The 23,427-nt window shown below is 36.9% G+C and overlaps 1 protein-coding gene across 1 annotated transcript in view; it reads left to right on the top strand.

The window, feature by feature from the left end:
* The window catches only part of raver2 (ribonucleoprotein, PTB-binding 2), an 89,218-nt gene that overhangs the window by 19,231 nt on the left and 46,560 nt on the right, over window positions 1–23,427 (top strand). Inside the window, exon 3 of the mRNA XM_051111562.1 lies at window positions 18,992–19,464. Within this exon, the coding sequence (XP_050967519.1) occupies window positions 18,992–19,464 (473 nt within the window). The remainder of the gene's footprint in view (window positions 1–18,991; window positions 19,465–23,427) is intronic.

Genomic DNA, 23,427 nt, shown 5'->3' with positions numbered 1-23,427 from the left:
TTATAACAAAATGTTTGACAGCCTACATCTTTCATAGATGGACGCTGCTGTGATTTAGGTTAAAAACGCTTAAATACTCATCACAAATGATCTGTAATAACAGACAATGCAGTAGTGACCACGTAATACAAACAGTTACTCACACTTGTGTGGTGCGACATTACTGTCGGATCCAATATAGTCAGCACAGCATTGTCTTTTAGTTTCAATCTTTCTGAAAATCCTGCACTAAATTGTGCCTTGTTTGTAAACGAATAACCACGGTGAAATTAAGTGAACAAAGGACTAAGTATTTACTGAAGAGGTCTGGAACTTTATTAAAAATAAAGTTCATAGAGTCAGTGGGTGGGGCTAAACAGACTGTGATGTAGAAGCAGGTGCTGATCTTCTTCTGGGGAAGCGGTGTTCAGCCACACTATTACGTCATAAAGTGCCAAAGTCCACAACCTGTCATTTTGGCAGACCGGCTTTAATATAAGCTGTTTTTAGAGTAATGAGAAAGTTTCGAGTTCTTAAACTTACAGGATGTTTTTTTTTAATAACACATAGACCTCTTATATGTCAAAACATCAAGGGAATTTTTGATTTCTCAGTTCATGACCCCTTTAAATATTTTAAGTACAAACTTTTGAATGGTGGTGTATAAGAAAGTTCCTAAGCGCAATTCAAAATTCCTCTCAAATATGTTCTTAACATTTTTTTTTTAGATACAATGTTTCTGAAGAGATCTCAAGAATAAAATCTAAAACCATTTTCAAAGTCTTTTCTGAAATAAAAAACATTCTTTACTTTTGTCTGTGTTAGAATATAAGAAGAAAATAATAGAATGTTTTTCTTAAGAATGTCATTTGAATCTGGCTCCTTGTTCTTCTCCGAATGTTTTAGCAGCATGATAAAGCAGTTTCACTCAAAAAGAAGAGACAAAAGGACAGAAAAGAACACAAGTTTTAGAAGATAATACATGATTTATTTTTATTCACATCTCTTATGGATGAAATGATTGTTTTTTGTTTTTCCCTGGTTTATTGTTTTGGTATTTCTGCACATTGGAATCTGAGAGCTGCTGTTATTGCACTCAGGAAAGATGTTTAGACTTACAAAAGTGCAGAGCAGAAAGTAATACAGGAGAGCTTACTGTACATTTAATTGAATTGTCAGTGTCTAGGAAGGCCATTAGGGATCAGACCTTCCTTTATCTCTCTCCCTCACATTTACATGACTGCCTAGCTTTTCCAGTAAAATAAAGCATGTTGTGAAGTGAAGTGAGTTTTTTGTTTATTTTTGCTCCTAATGGAGGTTGTAAGAGTGGCTTGTGAAGAAGTTCTTCCATGTAATTACAAAACAACAGAGGGTTTGTGTGTGCGTGAAGAGGTGCACGCTCTCATAGAGGGATTTGCTCCGGGCTGTTGGTTCCTCTCTTTAGGTAATGAGGAATATTTATCTTCCATCTCCTATGCAAAGTTTACTCAAGATTCGCCTCAGTGAGCCCAACAAATTGGCTGCGTGGTTTGAAAGCAATTGTTAATGGCTGCGCATTACGAAACAAAGCCTGTTAATTTAACACTTAGAACCCATCGTCAGCCATCCTGGATTTTCCCATCCTCAATGGTTATAGAATTAAAAAAAGCTCACTTGTTTCAATAGGGACATCCATTCCGTGATGGAATTCTGGAGGAATGTGTGGTGTTCCGGACGGGCAGTAGAATGACAATGGATGCGGTGGGCATGGGAATTAAAGTTAAACAATGGGTCTTTTGTTTAAACTGCACTGTCCTGTAATGAAGACACATACGGATCAAACGTGTTTACGCTGGCCCAACCACACCGGCTCAACAGGCCTAGTTAACATAATTGCAAAACTACAATTGCTAAGTTTTTGATTTTGCGTAACAATTTTAGACCATCAGGGTATTTAAATAATATTAGTAGATGAAATAATAGCAGTTAGTCTAGTATAATTTTATGTAAATATAAATCTCTTGATATTTTACCTGAGAAGCTTGATATTGACTTTTACAGTATGTTCCTTATCTGTTGTCTTGGATGTTATTACTTTCTTCATGTTATTTTTACTGTAGCACAAGAGTCATTAGTCACATTACATTTCTGGTGGTTGTATGACATATTTGAAATTACATACTGTACTTTGGGGATCTTGTGTCATCTGGAATGGATGGGAAGTGGATGGATTTCCTCAGGTATTATGAATCTTAAAACAACAAAACAGCAAACAGCCACAGTGTTTCAACAGGAATCAACCTACGATTCGCTTACTTATAGTTGTCTCTGTAAATTAAGCTCTGATAGAAAAAAGAATTTTAACATCTAAAAAATTACACACTTCACTTTTGACATTAGTAATTTGCGTCAAATGTTTTTGGAGGATGATCGAGCACAGAACTGACTTTTCTCTCTCAGGACCTTTGATGTGATGATTCATTAAAGAAATCATAGTGATGGCCAGCATCATTTAGTTATATAAATCCTAAAAATTTCATCTTTTATATTTTATCATATACTGCATTTTAGATTTCATATAACCTATCTTTATTTTTCTGTGTACAATCAGACTTTTGTGCAGAATCTTTTGCATGACAAGATATGTGATTAGCTCTTGAAATTTAAAGTTATAGCTCACCCAAAAATGAAAATTCTGTCTAATGATGTTCTTACTACCTTTCTGGGTCTTGAATGTGGTAGTTCTATTGCTGTCTACACAAGGTCAGAAAGCTCTAGGATTTCATTAAAAACATCTTAAAGCTGAAGTCCACTTCCAGAACAACAATTTACAGATGATGTACTCACCCCCTTGTATATTCAAGATGTTAATGTCTTTCTTTCTTCAGTCGTAAAGAAATTATGTGTTTTAAGGAAAACATTTCAGGATTTTTCTCCATATAATGGACTGATATGGTGCCCCGACTTTGAACTTCTTAAATGCAGTTTAAATGCGGCCTCAAATGATCCCAAATGCGGTTGTAAACCATCCCAGCCAAGGAAGAAGGGTCTTGTCTAGCTCTTCTCGACCTCTATTTTTTTCCGGTCATGACAGTTAGGGTATGTTGAAAAACTCCCATCTCATGTTCTCCCTCAACTTCAAAATCATCCTGTATCGCTGTTTTACCTTTTTTTGTTAAGGGTGTTTTGATCTTCTTTGCATGTTCACTTTGCAAAGACTGGGTCGGTACTTCTGCAGTGATGTAGGATGATTTTGAAATGATTTTTGAAGTTGAGGGAGAAAATACAATCAGAGTTTTTCGACATACCCTAACTGTCTTGAGCCTGAATACACAGAGTAAAGACAAGACGAGTATTTGAGTTTAAAAAGTAATTTAAATTTTTTTTTTTTTTTTTTTTTTAATGAAAATAGCCGATCGTTTTGCTAGATAAGACCCTTTTTCCTTGGCTGGGATCATTTACAACTGCATTTGGGATTGTTTAGCCTTATTTAAACTGCATTTTGGAAGCTCAAACTTGGGGCACCATATCAGTCCATTATATGAAGAAAAATCCTGAAATGTTTTCATAATTTCTTTACGACTGATGAAAGAAAAACATGAACATCTTGGATGACAAGGGGTGCGTACATTATCTGTAAATTGTTGTTCTGGAAGTGGACTTCTCCTTTAATTTGTGTTCCGAAGATGAACAAAGGTCTTACAGGTTTTGGGTGAACTATCCCTTTAAGTTCTGAGTAAAGTTTGTTATTAATTGTTGTTGTTTTATTAACACTATCTATAGTTGCAAGTCTTTCTGCGTAGAGGTCTTCAGATCTCACCTTTTAACTGTCACTTAACACTTTTCCTTCAAACTAATGCAGTTGAAATGTCTTTTGAGTGCTTTGAAGCTGCCTCAGTGACCATGACGTTGAAAGTCTTTGATAAAAGTCTCTCTGCACACATTTTTATCCTCATTCAGCCTCATAATATATAAGGGTTCACGTACAGCCCTGCTGATTTTGCCCAATTATTTTTGATAGGCCATCAATGTTCTGGCCTTTCATGGGCTACTGCACTAGGTGTGATTGGGAGGGGCTCATATAGGCCCTTTTGAAAAGCTTTTCTTTGGTTTTCTAGCATATTTTTAAAAAGCAGCAATTAGGGATGGGTATGGCAAGGTATCTAATTAAGTGATTAAACCCTTTTGCTTTTTGTGTTGTGGCTTTGCCTTTGTATTCGTTTACAAGGTGAAAACGGGCTGGTCGTGACTGATATGAGGTCATAGGAAGAGCTAATTTATGGATGGTCTTTTTAATGGCAAGCAAAGCTGCACAGAAAATGGAAGAAAAGCTTAATGGAACAGAATAGCTTGGCCATGACGAGTTTTTCTGCGGAGGAAAAAAACGAATTATATTATATTATATTATATTATATTGTATTATATTATATTATATTATGTAACAAGCAGAACAACAACTTGATGCTGTCAGATCTTTTATGGATTTTCTTTTTAACATCTAGCAAAGCTGTCTAGACAATGGCGGAGATGCTTTTTTGGAAATCCAACCATTTCACCATTTGTGTCACTCCGTTTGCGGTATTTCTCACAGCAAGTGTCATGGCGGACTCACAAATCCACTAAATTTTTTTAAAAACCATGGCCAGATCTTATGGAATTTGCCACTGGCTCTGATGTCTCTATTGTGTTTAAACATGAGATATAATTCATTTTGGGTCAATTTAACAGATAGTCTTTGGTCTCATTAATCTATTATTTGTTTCAGAGCAAATAGTTTTGGCTGAGGGCAAAATCTCATCACGTATTTTATTTAACTTTAATGCTTTATATCAGAGCGCTGCCTTTGTACTTTTGGCTGAATTGTCTTACAACTTTTCTGATGGCTTTTATGATGAGTGATTCAGCAGTGAAAACTTTTATATTGAAAGAGACTGAAACAGGGTTGTAAACGAATGTTATTTTTACTTTCAACAACACCTTATAAGGCTGGCCGCACACTAGATCATTTTACAATTCTTAACTGATTTTAAAACCATGGGAGACCAAAGCCATGAAGGCAGTTTCAACTGATTTTTAGCCTTATAAGCCAATGAGAGCAAAATATTACGTTTGATATTTACGCTTTGAGTTCGGGGACGCTCCGTCTCAATCAGGAGCAGTTAAATAATCGTAATGACACCACACAACAGATGATTTTTTGGAAGAAAAAAAAAATTGCGACAAGCCTAGAATCAGGCCACGCCCCCCCAATTGGTCAGGAGTGCAAATTGATCTTAAAATTTAAGTCTAATGTGCGGCAAGTTTAAGATGCAGCCAACAAATGCACTGAGCAGCGCTGTCAGTGGAAATCACCTATAACATGAAAGGATAATAGACAGAGATTTCCTTAGCGGACATTCAAATTAATGCTTTGTTGTGAATATGAGATTGAGGTGAAGAATGAATGCTGTATCAGATAGGGATGTACCGAATTTTCGGCTGCTGAAAGTTAGCAACCGAAAATGGCATTTTGAGCCAAAATATGAGTATATGTATATACTCTCCTCTAACCGTCGTCACTGTGCGGTGTGACGCTTTGCTCAATATTACTATCTATGAATGTGAGTTCTGCTCATGTACCGTTTGCTCATGGTCACCGGAAAAGCAGAGTCCGTTCAAATAAGGCGCCGACAGAAAATTTCTATGTATTATACTTGTTCCTGTTCGTAGTAGCGCTGCTGTGCTGTAACATGCTGTAATAGAGCTGTGCTGGGAAACATTAGTAAAATGGCGCTCTTATCCACTGATCTGCTCCCGCTATGCTCTGCTCACATGCTCTGATTATAACAGCTTTATAGGACTATATGTTATTTGGATAATTAATTAAAAAGAAATTCTATTTGATTCTGTTGCATAGAACTAATTAAAAATAATATATTGATATTTATTATTATTATACTTTCTGTGTGGTTATTTCATTGGCTTGTGTGTTTTTTTAGTGTCATTCAAATTATTGAGTTAAATAAAAAAAAAAAAAAAAGTAAATAATTATTAAAGAGCATTTTCCGTTTCGGTTTTCGGTCAAGTGCATCCAGAATTTTCATTTTGGTGCATCCCTAGTATCAGATGCAGGTAATCACACTTGTTTAGTCCATCTCTCTCTCATAATAGCTTTTAATATAGCAATTAAGCAACTCAAGTGTTTCTTTGTTACTTGTTCTAAAGTGTTTGTCTTGTTCAAATTAGTAACAGAGGCTTGGGTTCAGCTGTTCACTGTCAACTTTAGATTTGAAACCATGGCAGAAGTTTGCACAAAAAAGGGGTTTTGCACCTTTTAGTTTGCACAAAAAAGGGGTTTTAAAGATACTTTGTTGTTGTTTCGTATGTATTTACACACTTGTGCCATCTAACTGTTGTATAAATGCAATATCATATGAGTAGCCATGCAATAAGGCTGTATATTAGCACGTCCAAGTGATTGTCTATTGCCGAATACAGCCATATCCCATTGCTACTCGTTTGATATTGGTCATTTATATTATATTATATTATATTATATTATATTATATTATATTATATGACCAGCAGAACAACAGCTTAATGCTGTATTAAGCTTTCTGCCAGGCTGAAGTTTGCTAAATGCTCACCCTGTGTGCCTCTTAAAAAAAGACACAGTGGGTGCAGCTTTTTACTCCTTAGAACAGTTGTTTTTCACTTCAGTTTTTTTTTTTTTTTTTTTTTTTTTTTTTTTCACTTTGTCAGTCCTGGATGTAGTAACATATTTAGAATGCATTGTCTTCCACAGTACAGATCCTTCAAATATGGACGTTTATGCAGACAATAGCATAAAAACGCTCAGCCATCAGTTCAGCATCTCAGGATTCTTCTCATGCCTGTGACAGCACTTCACTGATCTCTCTCAACAGTGGCTTATCACGCAGAGAGACAGCACAGATAACAGCTGAATTCAAGTCCCAAAGGGAGGAGAAGAACACCATTAGAAGCCCACATGCTGTCATTTCACGCCTCAATTCTTGTTATGTGCGCTGTTGTTTGCTGTGCCCAGTTTCTAAATGACTGATTTGCAGCCCTGAAATTAATTGCCGTGTGAGCGTTCACATTCACTCCCAATGGACAGTTCATCAGCATGTACAGTGACAAATCATAGCCGTTAAAAATGCTTCTATCTGACATGCGTGATCTATGAGGGAAACACACCGGAAATGGCTGCCCACTCTGTTGGCTCGTGTCATGTTGAAGTTGTCCTTCGAGAATCACAAATTGGGAGAAGAGCATTGTGTTTGGCCCTGCTGACACTTATATATATAATCATAGTTAAAGAATCTCACGAAAACATGTCAAAAATAAATAAATAATGCTTAAATAAAATTTAATATTTTTAGGACTATTTTAGACCTATTTTTCATTCAAAGTATTTATTTTCATGAAAAAAAAAATGTGTAGTGCCTTAATTATTTTTCTTTATTTTATAACTTTTTAAAATTTGATATTAATCATTTTTATTATTAATAATTATTTTTTTATTAATTAATATTTTTAATTAATAAATCAGTATAAAGGCAACACATACTACTATGATGTATAAAAGCAATTTAAAATAATACCTTTTTTTGCATCACAGTATTGACAAGCTGTGTTTTTAAGCTAAAAGTAATTGCTGTTTTCTTTAGTGTTTTTTTAGGTGAAATATAACATGATATTTACTGGTTTAGACCCGTTTATTTAGGTGCTGCATGTATTTAGGTGATGATAAGATGTACGTCATTTAAACAGCATGAGCACTCCATCAGAACAATCACCCAGCATGCATCTCATCTCACAGATGATGAAGATCGAGAGAGGGGGCCGCAAATGGATCCAATAGCGGCGTGGGGGTCTCGTTGTCCACTTGAAGCTTTAGAGGGGCTTTTTACGGGAGCGTGTGGGAGTTGCTGCTCGGCCCGACAACCACTTCAGCCAGATGACTGATGCTGGGAAAGCAGAAGGAGATCATCATTAATTGATGCAGTGGCAAATGTAGGCGGCTTTGGAGAAGGAGCACACACACACTCTCACACTCAAACACGAACACACAGGAGGACAAAGGCCAAAGTCGTGGCTGCTGAAGAGCAGAACACATTTGAATATTGAGCCTGGATAATGCTAGCATTTAACCGCTCCATTATCAGGCATCTTTGCCGCACGGTTGGAAATGGGAATAGCGATGTCGTTGGTTTGTTTTTCTGTTTTGTCTTGTGTGCAAGGGTTTTTCAGATCTATTTTGGATGTGTTGTACTGTATGTGTGTGAGGAGGTTTTATTTAGGACACTCTATGATAATAGTGACGGGTCCTTCAGCATAGACTCATTGGAAAAACATGCATTTACCTACGTTGTTGAAAGACTACAAAAATGTACCTCTAATTAATTGATTTCATTTTAAAAAAAATACTGTTTTATTTATTTGTTTATTTCTTTTTTCATTTTTTATCCAGACACTGTTTTGTGTATTTATGTTTTTGGTAAATACACAAAATGTATTGGTAAATAAATTCTGGTAAATAATTTTTCTGCTGAATATTCCTTTGAAAAATATGTTTTAATAATAATTTTATTAGTAGTAGTAGTACTGTCATTACATTACATAATATATTTCTGAAACAGTTTATTCAAGTTAAAAAACGAACTTTTAATTTGACGGGTTGTTTTGAAGACCTTTACGTTTCTGTGTTTATACGATATGACGATAGTCTTCTCAAAAGAAACGTTAAAGTGCTTATGAAGTTACTAGCAGAGCAGAGCAGTTCTAGATTATGTTTATGTGTTCATCTACTCATATATTGAGATGGCAGAGGCCGAAAACACCACAAGCGGCTCGCGCACTTCAGTATGTGTGCAGAAAGCAAAACCAAGCGTCCGCGCCATTCATTCACACCGACAATACAGATTCATATTTAAAGGAGAAGTCCACTTCCAGAACAAAGATTTACAGATAATGTACTCACCCCCTTGTCATCCAAGATGTTCATGTCTTTCTACAGTCGTAAAGAAATTGTTTTGTTGAGGAAAACATTTCTCCATGTAGTGGACTGGTATGGTGCCCCGAGTTTGAACTTCCAAAATGCAGTTTAAATGCGGCTTCAGACGATCCCAAATGCGGTTGTAAACAATCCCAGCTGAGGAAGAAGGGTCTTATCCATCGAAACGAACAGTTATGTTCATAAAAATAATACAATTTATATACTTTTTAATTTCAAACGCTCATCTTGTCTTGCTCTCCCTGAACTCTGTGTATTCTGGCTTAGGACAGTTAGGGTATGTCGAAAAACTCCCAATCGTATTTTCTCCCTCAACTTCAAAAATGATATCAAAATCATCCTGCATTGCTGCAGAAGTACCGACACAGTCTATACAAAGTGAACATACAAAGAAGATCAAACATCCTTAATAAAAAAGGTAAATATAGGACAATTTTGAAGTTTGAGGGAGAACATGAGATGGGAGTTTTTCGACATACCCTAACTGTCATGAACGGAAAAAAACGGAGTTCAGGGAGAGTAAGACAAGACAAGCATTTGAGATTAAAAAGTACATAAATAGTATTATTTTTATGAAAATAACCGATCGTTTCGTCCTCAGATGCGATTATTTACAACCGCATCTGGAATCGTTTGAAGCCACATTTAAACAGCATTTTGGAAGTTAATTTCTTTACGACCAAAGAAAGAAAGAGATGAAGATCTTGGATGACAAGGAGGGGAGTACATTATCTGTAAATCTTTGTTCTGGAAGTGGACTTCTTCTTTAAATAGTATTTTTGCAGCTTACTTTTCACAGACACTAGTCCATATTGTGTTTTAAGTGTACTGACCTACTTTTGATTTATTCATCCAAAAATTGGCAAATTCAAAAAAATGTGCATTATACAGTTCCAAAATTCAATTTTTATGACTATTCTGCAATTCCGTCCACGTTTTCTTAGGGCCTGCTGTTACACAATTAATTAGGAATATAAATTTATGCAAGCAAAAACTGATGGAAGTAAAATACCACTTCTTATATAAATGTAATAGGATAAACAAGTAATTCAACAACCCAACAACCTGTCTATTCAGTGCATTTTTAGTTGTAATATTATGTCATATTATGCTGACATCATTGGACAGCTTTTCTAACCAGAGTGCATGAGGCAGGTAACACTGGTGATTGGTTCTGCTTCCACATCTTAAATTAAACCATTTTCAGAGCATTTTGGTCCTTCGAACTGCAACAAAAAACAACGAGTTTGTCTGTTTGTTCTTTTGCATGTTCATCAGAATACATACACCAAATCTACAGTATGACAGCTGTCAGCCTTGTTGGGCGTTTCAGTGGTAATTGACATGCTGAGATATAGCAGGTGGATGCCAAAATGTATGTGTGTTGTCGCATTATGTTGAACTTTAGGTCCGTTGACCTTAGAAATGATATAGTTGCAACTACAGGTATGCATGTGTGTTTGTGTATCTCTGACCTGCCAGCTGACATGCCATAAAGCAATAGTTGGATCACAGAGCGTCTGTCTGCATGTTTGTGATAGTGTGTATGTGGGTCTGCCTGAATGCTTGATAATTGACATGCTGTAAAGCAGCAGGGGAAGGCTTGTTTGTGCTCTGCCGCTGAAGGCAGCGAATGGGGGGAGGACACTCTGTCAAGGCACAGCCTGAAGGACCCAAACTTGGCCCGGCGCTGATGGCCTTGGTCTGCTAAGATATTACAGCCATCTGGTAACGACACCCAGTCTGAACGGAGCCTAACAAGCCATAACGAGCACAGTACCAGGGTAGAGCTGCGTTGTCTGCTCTTTGCCACAGACCTAGTTGTAAACTAAAACCACAGTGATTGCATTTGTCTGTCTCACAGTGGCTAAATCCTCATTCACGGTGCTGCAGCGTTTAGCATGGCAGATTAAGGATAGTGCAAGTCAGGGGCGTTTCTAGGATTGCACTCAGGGAGCTCAGCTTGCTCAAATGACAATATTTAGTTGCAGTTTTTGATTTTTAGGGCTTTGTTTACACCTAATATTAAAATGTGTTATTAAAATGCAAGTGCACAACTGGACACTGCTAAATAATGAAACAGGGGTGTGAAATATTTTGAGCTTTTCCACTTTTGACTACTCCATATGTAGTCAAAAACACATTAGACCGGGTTGCTTTCATAGTGTTGTCTCTTATGTGGTTGAATGCATTCGAATAGCCACAAAAGCCACTTTTGCTAAAATCATAAGTTTGGTTTAGATGCGAAAAATGTAACACAAACTCACAGCATCAGAGCAGAAACGAAAGCTGCTGCTTTCTCATTTTCTGTTTTCTCCATACACATTTATAAGTAAATTGCATAAGCTTATTTCACAGTATTAGATCAGAAGCCCATACATACACCTGCTCATAGACCCTTCCCTCAAAGAAGTCAGGAAAGTGGTTTAAAGGATTAGTTCACTTCCAGAATAAACAAGTCTTGATCATTTCCTCACCCCTATGTCATCCAAGATGTTCATGTCTGTGTTTCTTAAGTCAAAAAGAAATTAAGGTTTTTGAAGAAAACATTCTAGAATGTTTTTCCATATAGTGGACTTCAATGGGAATCAATGGGTTGAAGGTCCAAATTGCAGTTTCAGCGTAGCTTCAAATTGCTCTACACGATCCCAGCCAGTGGGATCCCAGTGTCTTATCTTGAGAAAATTACATTTCTATACTTTTTAACCACAAATTCTCATCTTGCACTAGCTCGACCTCATGCATTACATAATTATGCACGTGTTACATTGGCGGAAGTACAGACTCAGTGTTTACAAAGCAAACGTGTAAAGACAGTCAAACATCCTTTACAATAAAAAGGTAAATCAATGATGTCGGACGATTTTGAAGTTGGAGGAAAAAAATGAAATGAAGTTTTCCGCCCTACCTTACATTTTTGAACCGAAGTACACAGACAAAGAACTAACCTCGCGTGACCTTTTCAACATGATTCCATCATGCGATTAAGTCATGCATACTCACCCCCCTTGTCATCCAAGATGTTCATGTCTTTTCTTTTTCTTTCATCAGCCGATAAGAAATTATGTTTTTTGAGGAAAACATTTCAGGATTTCTCACCATATTGTGGACTTCTATGGTGCCTGTCAGTTTGAACTTCCAAAATGCAGCTTCAAAGGGCTCTAAATGATCCCAGCCAAGGAAGAAGGGTCTTATCTAGCAAAATTATCTGTCATTTTCTAAACAAATTGACAATTTATATGCTTTTTTATTCTCAAATGCTCCTCTTGTCTAGCTTTGTGCGAACTCTGTTTATTCCGGTTCAAGACATTTAGGGTATGTCGAAAAACTCCTATCACATTTTCTCTTCCAACTTCAAAATCATCCTACATCACTGCAGAAGTGCTGATCCAGTGTTTACAAAGTGAACATGCAAAGAAGATTAAACGGCCTTTACAAAAAAGGTAAAACGGCAATGTAGGAAAATGAGATGGGAGTTTTTCGGCATACCCTAAGCGCCTTGAACTGGAATACACAGAGTTCACTCAGAGCTAGACAAGACAAGCAATTGAGGTTAATTTTTTAGAAAATATCAGATCGTTTTGCTACATAAGATCCTTCTTCCTCTGCTGGGATCATTTAGAGCCTTTTGAAGCTGCATTTAAATTGTATTTTGGAAGTTCAAACTCGCAGGCACCTTAGAAGTCCACTATATGGAGAGAAATCCTGAAATGTTTTCCTCGAAAAACATAATTCCTTTATGACTGAAGAAAGACATGAACATCTTGGATGACAAGGGGGTGAGTAAATCATCTGTAAATTTTTGTTCTGAAAGTGAACTTCTCCTTCAATATTTTTATGAGTGTGAATCATCATGATTTCTTTCTCATATTATATTCTAGCTTTGGTGGGCTTATACACCACCATTCAAAAGTTTAAAAAAAGTCTCTTATGCTCACCAAGGTTGCTTTTATTTAATCAAATCATTACAGTAAAACAGTAATAAAGTTAAAAAATTAAATACCTATTTATCTTTTTTAATTTGTATTTTATTCATGTAATTTATTCCTGACATGGCAAAGCTGAATTTTAAGCAGCCATTAGTCCAGGCTTCAGTGATCTTTCAGAAACTGTTCTAATTTGTTCATTTGGTGCTCAAAAAACATTGCTTATTATCGCCACTTTCTAAAATGTTCGTTTTTTCTCAGAATTTTTTTGTGCTGACACATACAGTTTTGGTCTTAAAAATGTCAGATAAACATTTTTAAAAATTGTTGTAATGGTAAGCTATCCACTTGAGGTACTACACTGTAAAAAAAAAAAAAAAAAAAAAATCTGTAGTTTTTACAAAATCATTTTGGCAGCTGTGGTTGTGTAATTTACAAACAAGAAAATTTGAATGTAAACCAGTAAATTTAACAATGGTAAGTGAAAAAAGATAAACTGACTGCTATTAAAATCTGTTTTGTACCTTTAACATACTGACATCCACTATAATAATGCAGGTGGTTAAAGAGAAAGCCATATGAAGAATCAAAGCTCATCACAAGTAACTTGGCCACAAGCAGAATACTACTAGTATATAAAAGGTGCACAGAGTCATTTACGCAAACACAAAACACCGTCATGGTAACACACAACACTTAAATAATACAATTAACATTCATTAAACAACAGAAGATGTAACAAAGCCCAAATGTACATAACTGTAACACAAACTATAAAAAAAACATGATTATTTAAACTAAATACTTTCAAATGTGTAGTGTCACGCAGGGAATTCTGGGAATATCGGTTTACAGTTTTCGACTGTAAATTATACATTGATTTGTTCTTTTTTACTTCTAAAAACTGTACAATTAGCGTTTTACTGTAAAATTACATGTAATGTCTGGTTAGATCTTTTACAGTTTTTTTTCCTGTATTTAGTACGGGAACTTACTGTTAATCTATTAACAGTTTTCTCTGTAGCTTTTTACAAAATTTTACAGTTAAAATTACATGTATTTTTTACAGTGTAGATGGTCTGTCTGTTTTTATATTTGAATCAAGCATATAACTGAAAGCAGAGAGGGTCAGTTTATCTTTTTTTCACTTGCAAAAGCCTATTTTTACTCATATTTTGCACTCTGTGGGTGTTCTTTTTGGACCCTGACTTCAACATTTCCAAAACCAACAAAATAACAATCATGTAATATTCCTCTCTCCCAATTTTTGCTTGTGTGCCAATGTTTACCCTTCCGCCTGCCAAAAGTGGCACAAGGTTCCTGACCCCTACATTTTTGTGTTAGCTAGATGTTACACTTACTTCAAGTATGCAACAAAGTAGTCTCTTGGTATCAAGATGTAAATTTTTGACATAGCAGGATCCGTTACAGTTTTCTCATTGCCAAAGAAGTGCGTTGAGTGTTTATCAGAAATATGCAAATTTAGACAGTTAGCCAGTTAGTTGGAATGATGCTTTATGAGTGTCATTAGCCTGGACAGAAGCGACTGCATCAATCATCTAACCCCGTCCGCCGACAGATACAAGCCCATGCTTGTTTTAAATGCTGTGATCTTCCACACCCTGGCTTAATGAATCTCAATGAGCTCTCACAGTGTGAGTAGAGCTCATGTCATACACTACAGTAGCTGAGTGAGTGTTACTCCTCCCAAGCATATTATCATCTCAGAGCTAACGAAAAGTCTAATGAGTGTAATAAGAACGGGAAACGGAGCACAGACAGTGCTCATGGGATGAGGAGGCTCAACGCTGTGATTTTAACTTTATAATTGCTGTAATTGTTGTGCCTTTGTTTTGTGATGTTTCTAGAGTGCAATGATAAATATTCCAATCTGGACTCATATTGACCACAACAAAGCAGTGAATGAGCTGCAACAGACATTAATGTTGTCTTCTATTGACAGCTGAACCCCATCACGCTAGTCATTTTCACGTCAGTCCCTGTGTAGCACTTTTTAATGACTGCACTGTACATTAATGAGTAATTTTAGATGTCTCATGGCAGAAGAATTATAGGCTTTATGCTGTTACAATAAAGCCCCCCACCACACAACCCCCCTAACTCGACTTAGCCAGGGAAAAAAACCTAATAACTGTCACAGATTGAGACGAAGGCTATAATCAGGTTCCTGTGTTTTAAAAAATGGCCGTCTCAGCGCTGTCACCAGCTAAAGTGGCTGTGATTTCTACGATTATTGTGTTGGCTGTTCTTTGTTCATTCTGTATTTTTTCTTTGTCGGATAAGAAAATGCCTAGCTGTGCTTCATTTACTCTAGTTAAAGGAAGGGAGGAATAAGGGAGATGGAGACAGACACAAAATGAAGTATGAACAAGATTAACTTCTATGGATCAAGATAGTTTACAATAATTATTTACCATTTATTATAAAAGATTGCGGCAGTTTTAAAGGATTGTCTCTGTATGTTATAAAGGGCACTACAAGTTCAGCGACAGTTAAACGGCTTATTAATTTCTGAGGGGGTGGAAGGCATCCAATTAGCTCTTGCTAAACAATTTACTGTGAAATAATGCAACAGTGTTATTTACTGTATAAACAGCATAAATGTCATAAACTGGGTTTTGTGCTCAAATGCTGCATTCACATGTATAATTGCAAGTAATGTGCGTGACCTATTCAGAATTAGATTTTATTGTATGTGGAACAGCATGTTTTGCTAAACAAAATATTTTATTTTTCTGCAAATGTGATGTACATAGTTTTGATCAGTTTATGCCCTGTTTTCTAAAAATTATGTAAATCCTTTTATGTTTGATAATTAAATCGACAGACGTCTTGTGAAGTTAATTACATGTTTTAATTGAATTTAATTGTAATTAAGGAATTATTTTATGACAGGCTCACTGTACTGGCACATTTCCAGGAATTAATCAGGTTCATAAACTGAGAGCCATCTGCCGATCCAATAGGCAGTCTCTAAAGTTTTAGCTTTTACTTTTTTGTTGTTGTTGTTATTGAGATGGACACTTATAGAAGTTATTGTCATGAAGTCAGGATGAGAAGCAGATCTTTTGTTCCTAATTGTGACGTACATCCGAGAAATAATTCAGAGTTCTATGTATTGGTTGTTGATTGGATTTTAAGATGTAGACATAGCATTTAAAAATGGAGGCAGACAAATGTGAGCTGGCAGGGATGGGGTTTAAAGGATTAGTTCACTTCCAGAATAAAAATATCCTGATAATTTACTCACCCCTATGTCATCCAAGATGTTCATGTTTGTCTTTTTTATCGGTTGGAAAAAAAAAATGTTTTTTAAGGAAAAGAGATTTTTTCCCATATGGACCTCAATGGGAGCCAAAGGGTTGAAGGTCCAAATTGCTGTTTCAGTGCAGGTTCAAAGGGCTCTACACGATCCCAGCTGAGGAAAAAGGGTCTTATCTAGCGAAAAGATCTGCCATTTTCTAAAAAAAAAATACAAATGCTTAGTTAGTACTTTGTCTGTGTACTCCGGTTCAGAAAGGAAGGGTATGGTGCTCCATCTCATTTTCTCTTCCAACTTCAAAATCATCCAACCTTGTTGTTTTACCTTATTTTGTAAAGGGCTTTTGACTCTCTTTGCACGTTCACTTTGTAAACACTGGGTCGGTACTTCCTTCTACGTCACACGTGACCTTTCCAATGTGACTACGTAATGCGTTACAGAGACTGCGACTAAGTGGTCGCATATGCGTGAGGTTTTTGCTGAGGTCACCGCTGGTGACTACATATATTTACATGTTATGACTTAAAAATGTGCAAGTAATGGCTTTTTTCCTTGTTTTGTGATCACATCTTGTCTGTTATGTTCACGTATTAAACTCACATGATGCACCTCAAAGTTTTAGTAGAAAAAAGACTTTCAAACAGTCCTCGTTGATGAGGGAGCATGAGAGAGATTGAAACAGAGACGTGCATAGTAATTGTGCAGAAATGCAGTATCTATTTCATGCTAACTTGAACAAACTACAACAGGTAAAGCTGTCAGCTGTGTGGATATTGGCAATATCTGTAACAATTCTTGTTTATAATCATTACTAATATGGCTTCTTGTTATCAAGATCTTCTTGTGCTGTTCTGCTAATGCATAAACTTTATAATAGCCTATTCGTAGCGTACTTGCCGTCCAGTAATTGCAATAAGCTTTGTGATTTGTTACTTTTTAATAAACAAAGTATCAGCTTTAAAATTATGCCAAATTCATAACGAAATTCAAACAATAAATACGGTTTTGGTGCTCTTTAATGCAGCAGGTACGATCGCTTTAGCGCCTCAGTTTAGGCGGCAAGTGAACCCATTTTAACTTTCTCTTTACTACTATAGTGCAAAATGAACATGAATTAACATCAAAAGGTAGGCTATTTTATAAGAGAGGGATCGTGTAGAGCCCTTTGAAGCTGCATTAAAACTGCCATTTGGACGTTCAACCCGTTGGCTCCCATTGAAGTCCACTATCTGGAGAAAAATCCTAATAATAATTTTTTCACCACCTTGTCATCCAAGATGTTCATGTCTTTCTTTCTTTAGTCGTGAAGAAATTATGTTTCTTGAGGAAAACATTTCAGGAATTCTCTCCATATAGTGGACTTCAATGGTGACCCCAAGTTTGAACTTCCAAAATGCAGTTTAAATGCAGCTTCAAAGGGCTCTAAACGATCACAGCCAAGGAAAAAGGGTCTTATCTAGCAAAACGATCTGTCATTTTTTAAACAAATTGACTATTAAATGACTAATTTATATACCTTTTAACCTTAAATGCTTGTCTTGTCTGGGTCTGTGTGAATGTTTTTTTTTCCGGTTCAATACAGTTAGGGTATGTCGAAAAACTCCCATCTCGATTTCTTCCCTAACTCGTCCTACATCGCTGCAGAAGTACAGACCCAGTGTTTACAAAGTGAACATGCAAAGAAGATCAAATGCCCTTTTCCCAAAAAAAGGTAAAGCAGTGATGTAGGATGGTTTTGAAGTTGAAGTAGAAAACAAGGTGGGAGATTTTCGACATACCCTAACTGTAATGACCCAGATTATACAGACTACGCATTCGCATTTCAGATACGAGACAAGACGAGCATTTGAGGTTAAAAAAGTATATCCATTGTCAGTTTGTTTAGAAAATGTTTGATTATTTGGCTAGATAAGACCCTTCTTCCTCGGCTGGGATCGCTTAGAGCCCTTTGAAGCTGCATTTAAACTACATTTTGGAAGTTCAAACTTGGGGGCACCATTGAAGTCGTCTATACGGAGATAATTCCTGAAATGTTTTCCTCAAACAATATAATTTCTTTACCACTGAAGAAAGAAAGACATGAACATCTTGGATGACAAAGGAGTGAGTAAATTATCTGTAAATTTTTGTTCTGGAAGTGGACTAATCCTTTAAGTGGACTAAATGATTGGACCAGCAAGTCCAGTATTAGAAAAAATCCAGCATATTTTCAAGGTTGTTCTGTGTATTTAATGCAGTTATCATCAGTGTTGCATCCGACAGCATCAATGTTTACTTCTGCCAAAAAAAAAAAAAAAACATTTGCTCTAGAGCTGCACAATCTTGATTCAAACAGCCACGCAATCTTATGATTCTACTTTGTCTGTTAAACCTTTGACTATGTCATATTGAAACATTCAAATCTGCTTAGCTTAATTCAGTTTCAATTTTGCTTAGTTCAGAATGTTGGGAGAATGGTGGTCTCTTTTTGAAGTGATTCTCAGTTTATCCATGATTCTGCAGCCCTAAATTGCTCCTCTTCTCATTAAATGCAACCACTAACATATAGCTGCAATTTTATTTTATGTTTCTGATGTTATAATTTTTTTCTCTAGCCTGTATGTTAATTTTTGTTTGAGTTTTTCCATTTGTTTGTTAGACTTTGCGTGACCCACAACTTAAGTTCTTTCTAATATCACTCACAGAATGTAGTTCTTCTTTTGTACTCTTGTTGCTTTTTACACTCAAGATCTGTTTGATTTGCTGTTTGGGTGTTTTATTAATGTTTTTTTTGTGTATGTGTGTGTATTTGTGTGTGTGTCTCACTAGCCTTCGTAACCCTTCTAAATGGTGACCAGGCACAGGATGCCATCCGAACTCTGCACCAGACGTCAGTCCGAGGCCGTGACATCACCGTCCAGCTTCAGCCCACGGACTCTCTCCTGTGTGTCACCAACCTGCCCTACACAGTCACTGCCAGCCAGTTTCAGGAGCTGGTACGCTCCTATGGCAACATTGAACGCTGTTTCCTGGTGTACAGCGACCTTACGGGCCACTCCAAAGGCTACGGCTTTGTGGAGTACATGAAGAAGGACTCGGCCTCCAGGGCACGGTCAGAACTCTTGGGCAAACCGCTGGGCGACCGTGCGCTCATGGTGCAATGGGCTGACGTCAACCAGCTGACCTCTGCTGACCACCTCCACTCCAAGTGCCTATGCGTGGATCGCCTGCCGCTAGACTTTGAAGACTCGGAGGAGCTGGCGCACATTTTTTCCGAAAGCTACAAACCCGTCTTCTGCCAGGTGAGATGTGAAGAAAAGTAACAGGGCGTTTTGTATGTGGGCATTTCACCTCCACTGACACGGAAGATAATAAAAGAGATAATATTTCTTAGTCCAACAGGGAATCAGTTTCTGTAGAGCTACTGCAGTCCACCAGAATGCTTGCTGCCACTTGCAGTCTTTTAAAGGGATAGTTCACTCAAAAATGAAATTTTTGTCATCATTTAGTCACTCTCGTGTTTGTTTCAAACTTGTATGACTTTCTTTATTCTGTGGAACACAAAAGGAGAAGTTTAGCGCATTGTTTCTGGTGCTCTTTTTCATACAATGAAAAGACGGGAACTGTCAAGCTCCAGAAATTACATAAAAACACCCATAAAAGTTTGTCAGACAAACTAATTCAGTGACAGCTGAAGTGCTTTTGATTTACTTAAAAGAACCTGCTCATTTGAGTAATTTATTTAGGAATCATGCCACAGTGTTTGTGCTGTGTGTTTTTGAATTTCATAAAAAAAAGCGCTGAAACCCTGTTGTAGTTGTTAGAATTGTCACGGATCAGCGATCGCCACGTAAAACTGATCGTGCAGACCAAACCATAAGTTGTAGGTATAGTAGTACTCACATCGCCTACAACTTGACCAAGGCTTACCCCAGTCGACCTGACGAGGGCAAACAAAAATATGAAATTGCTCTTAACTCCTAAACCATCAGTCGCAGGCTCAAGTGTTTGAAAGGGCCAGGACCACTTTTGGTAAAATGCCTATAACTCCTGAACGGAATGAGATAACTTCGCCAAACTCAGAAACATGTATGTAAGAGGTCAAAATGAGGTCATGGGAAAAAAAATGGCAGAGCTTGGCCACTTGGTGGCGCTATTAAAGGGGGAAAAGCATAATAATGGCTATAATTGCGCAACCATTTGTCCTTTAATCATGAAAATAGTTGTGCACGATCTTGGTCCCAAGTGCCACAAGTGTCTATAAGGACATTTGCGTATCTCAAAAGACATTGGCCGACGAATTTTTAGCACCTTTTAGACAGGGTTAACGGAGGCCGATTGCAACGAAACAAGGTGGGCCTGTTGAACTTACAGCCCCAAAGGTCTCGATTTTGCGGTTTTCAAGGGCATAAATAATTGTACGGCGCATGTTTTTTCACACATATGTATGTGGTGAGCACATGCGACAGGTGATTCTAAACAAGCATGCAAAGTTTTAAGGAGATCGGACCACAGCTGGCACTTTAACATTATTTTAAAAATAACTCAGAAACACTGTATTTCTATGGTAAATGACCTGGATTTGCCAAACATGCTTTTTTAATTATTGATTTAGGTGGGTACAGCCTTGCTAAATAAAAGTTTGTCTTTTTTCTTATATGCTTAAATGCCTTAAGCACTTGTACCCCGGTAATCGCTGCTTGTAGCTATATTCCACCTTATTATTCTACGTGGAAGTAAGAGTTTTATGTAAATGTGCGAGACTTCCAGTTCATTAGCCGCTGTAGGACAATAACAAGAAGAATAAGTGCAGTAAATGGTAAAAACTGTTTGCACTACAAAACAGTTCGTTCACAATTAAGATAATACATTAAAATAATATGGTAAGACAACGGTTTGTAATTCTAACCAGTAAAACGAGCTGTTTTGTACAGTTAAAAATAGCTGGAAGTGAATGACACCAGAAGCCAGACCCATTAAATTTACACCCTTATGGGTAAAAAGGGTGAATAAAAGTTGTTTGAAAAAGAATCAGACTACACTGATTGTGCTGAGCCTTTCTGATTCATTCACTTCACTTCACCAAAAAGGCTCATAAGGATAATTGGACTACACCGGACTAGACCGTTTCTGAATACAAGCTGGTTTTCTGTTCCCAACTTAGTCATTAGAGAAGTACTGATGATCTGATTGTGGCTTTAGAGGTTGTGTTCTGATGCCAGACTTGGTGACGAGGACTTGTGTGGAAACCCTACCCAGCCTTCACATCTGTCTTCACCGTGTTAATAAGGGAGAGCTTTTCACCATGCAAACCTTCTCCAGAAATCAATACCTCCTACAAAAACTGCCTTTAAGTGCTGATGCAGGATACGGTTTCCTCAACCTCCATCCTAATCAAAACCATTAAAGCTAAAGGGCAACACTGACTTTAGATCTACAGTTAGGGCCAACACCAGCCAACATAGAAATCAATACAGTACACCCTCTCAATCCCATGAAGCTTTGCAGCAGCACTAAACCCACACCATCTGCTGGAGTGTTGGAGATGCATCAAGCTCTCAAGACTTTGACCTCAAATTGCATCACAGTGCTCTCAGGCCTCTTTAATACTCAAGCTTTGCTTCAAGAATCAATAATGGAGCTCGCTGAATATTGCCGCCTCCACTGCTGTACAGAAATGAAATAACTTGATGAACTGCACAAGTGATTCAGCTCATTTCTGCGCAGGAGATGCTGAAAAATAAGATGCGAGATGTGCCTCATGTCGACAGAATGTCTCATCAATATTTAGGAGGTTCTTAATGATCTAAAAGCTTCTTTCATAACTGAATGGTGATTAGAAAGAGTGACTCTAGTAATGTTCTCCTAATTGCAGTGCTTCAACGCAGCTGTTTAGATACGTGGAGTTATCAAACCGTAACAGGTCAAAATTAAAAATCGCAGACCACTTCACCATCCCAAATTATATAATGTGTATAGTAACACTTTACATAAGGACCAATTCTCACTATTAACTAGTCACTTATTAGCATGAATATTACTAGCATATTGCCTGTTTATTAGTACTTTATTGGTACTCCCATGAACGTGCATTGAAGACTGACGCGGAAGAGAAGAAACTGTTGAATAAAATAATTATTTTTGTTTTCTTTAAGCACAAAAGGTATTCCTGTAGCTTAATAACATTACGGTTGAACCACCGCTGTCACATGGACTTCTGGGCCTTGAACATGGTTGCGGTTGCTGTCTATGCAAGGTCAGAAAGCTCTAAGATTTCATCAAAAATAACTTAATTTGTGTTCTGAAGTTGAACAAAGGTCTTACGGTTCAGAATGACATGAGGATGAGTAATTAATGACAGAATTTTCGTTTTCACTACTTCACTAACTGTTAATAAAAGCAAATTAGGAGTTTGTTCAGGGAAAACTCTTAATAGTGAATATGTGTTCAATATTGTAAAGTGTTAACATATGCATATATAACTAACCTTAGTTTATAGTTTAAATTTTAAAATAGTCCCATTTTGGCTTTTTTTTATAGACTACTGTTTTGCTTGTTTCAGTGAAATTTAAAACTAAATGAGGCAGACACACCTTGTGCACATTTACAGTGCTTTAAAGGTTGCGAACCCTTCAGAAATTTCTATATTTCTGCATAAATATGACCCTAAAAGATCATCTGATTTTTAGAAAAGTCGTGAAAGTTGACAAAGAGAATCCAGTCAAACAAATGAGACAAAAATATATACTTTGTCATATCTTTATTGAGAAAAAGATCCAGTGTTATGTATCCATCCGTGGCAAAAGTATGTGAATCTTTGCTTTCAATAGCTGATGCTGATTGCAGCTAAATGTTTCTTGTAACTTCTGGCCAGTCCTATATAACAGCTTGTAAGAATTGTAGCTCATTCCTTAGTACAGAACTGCTTCAATTCTGTGCTGTTGGTGGTTTTCCTCCTGTGAACTGCCTGTTTTTTGGATTAAGATCTGGACTTAGACTCAGCCATTCCAAACATTAACTGTGTTCTTCTTTAATCATTCTTTTGTAGAACAACTTGTGTACTTCTGGTCGTTGTCTTGCTGCATGGCCCATTTTCTCTCGAGATTCAGTTCTTGGACAAATGTCCTGACATTTTCTTTTAGAATTTGCTGGTATAATTCAGAATTCAGTGTTCCATCGGTGATGGCAAGCTGTCCTGGACCTATAAAGATACAGAAAAACAGGCCCAAATCATGATACTACCACCATGTTTCACAGATTCACAG

The sequence above is a fragment of the Labeo rohita genome, chromosome 6 (genome assembly GCF_022985175.1).
Source record: "Labeo rohita strain BAU-BD-2019 chromosome 6, IGBB_LRoh.1.0, whole genome shotgun sequence".
Taxonomy (NCBI): domain Eukaryota; kingdom Metazoa; phylum Chordata; class Actinopteri; order Cypriniformes; family Cyprinidae; genus Labeo; species Labeo rohita.
The sequence above is the reverse complement of the archived record's forward strand: the minus strand, read 5'-3'. Positions and strand labels throughout refer to the sequence as shown.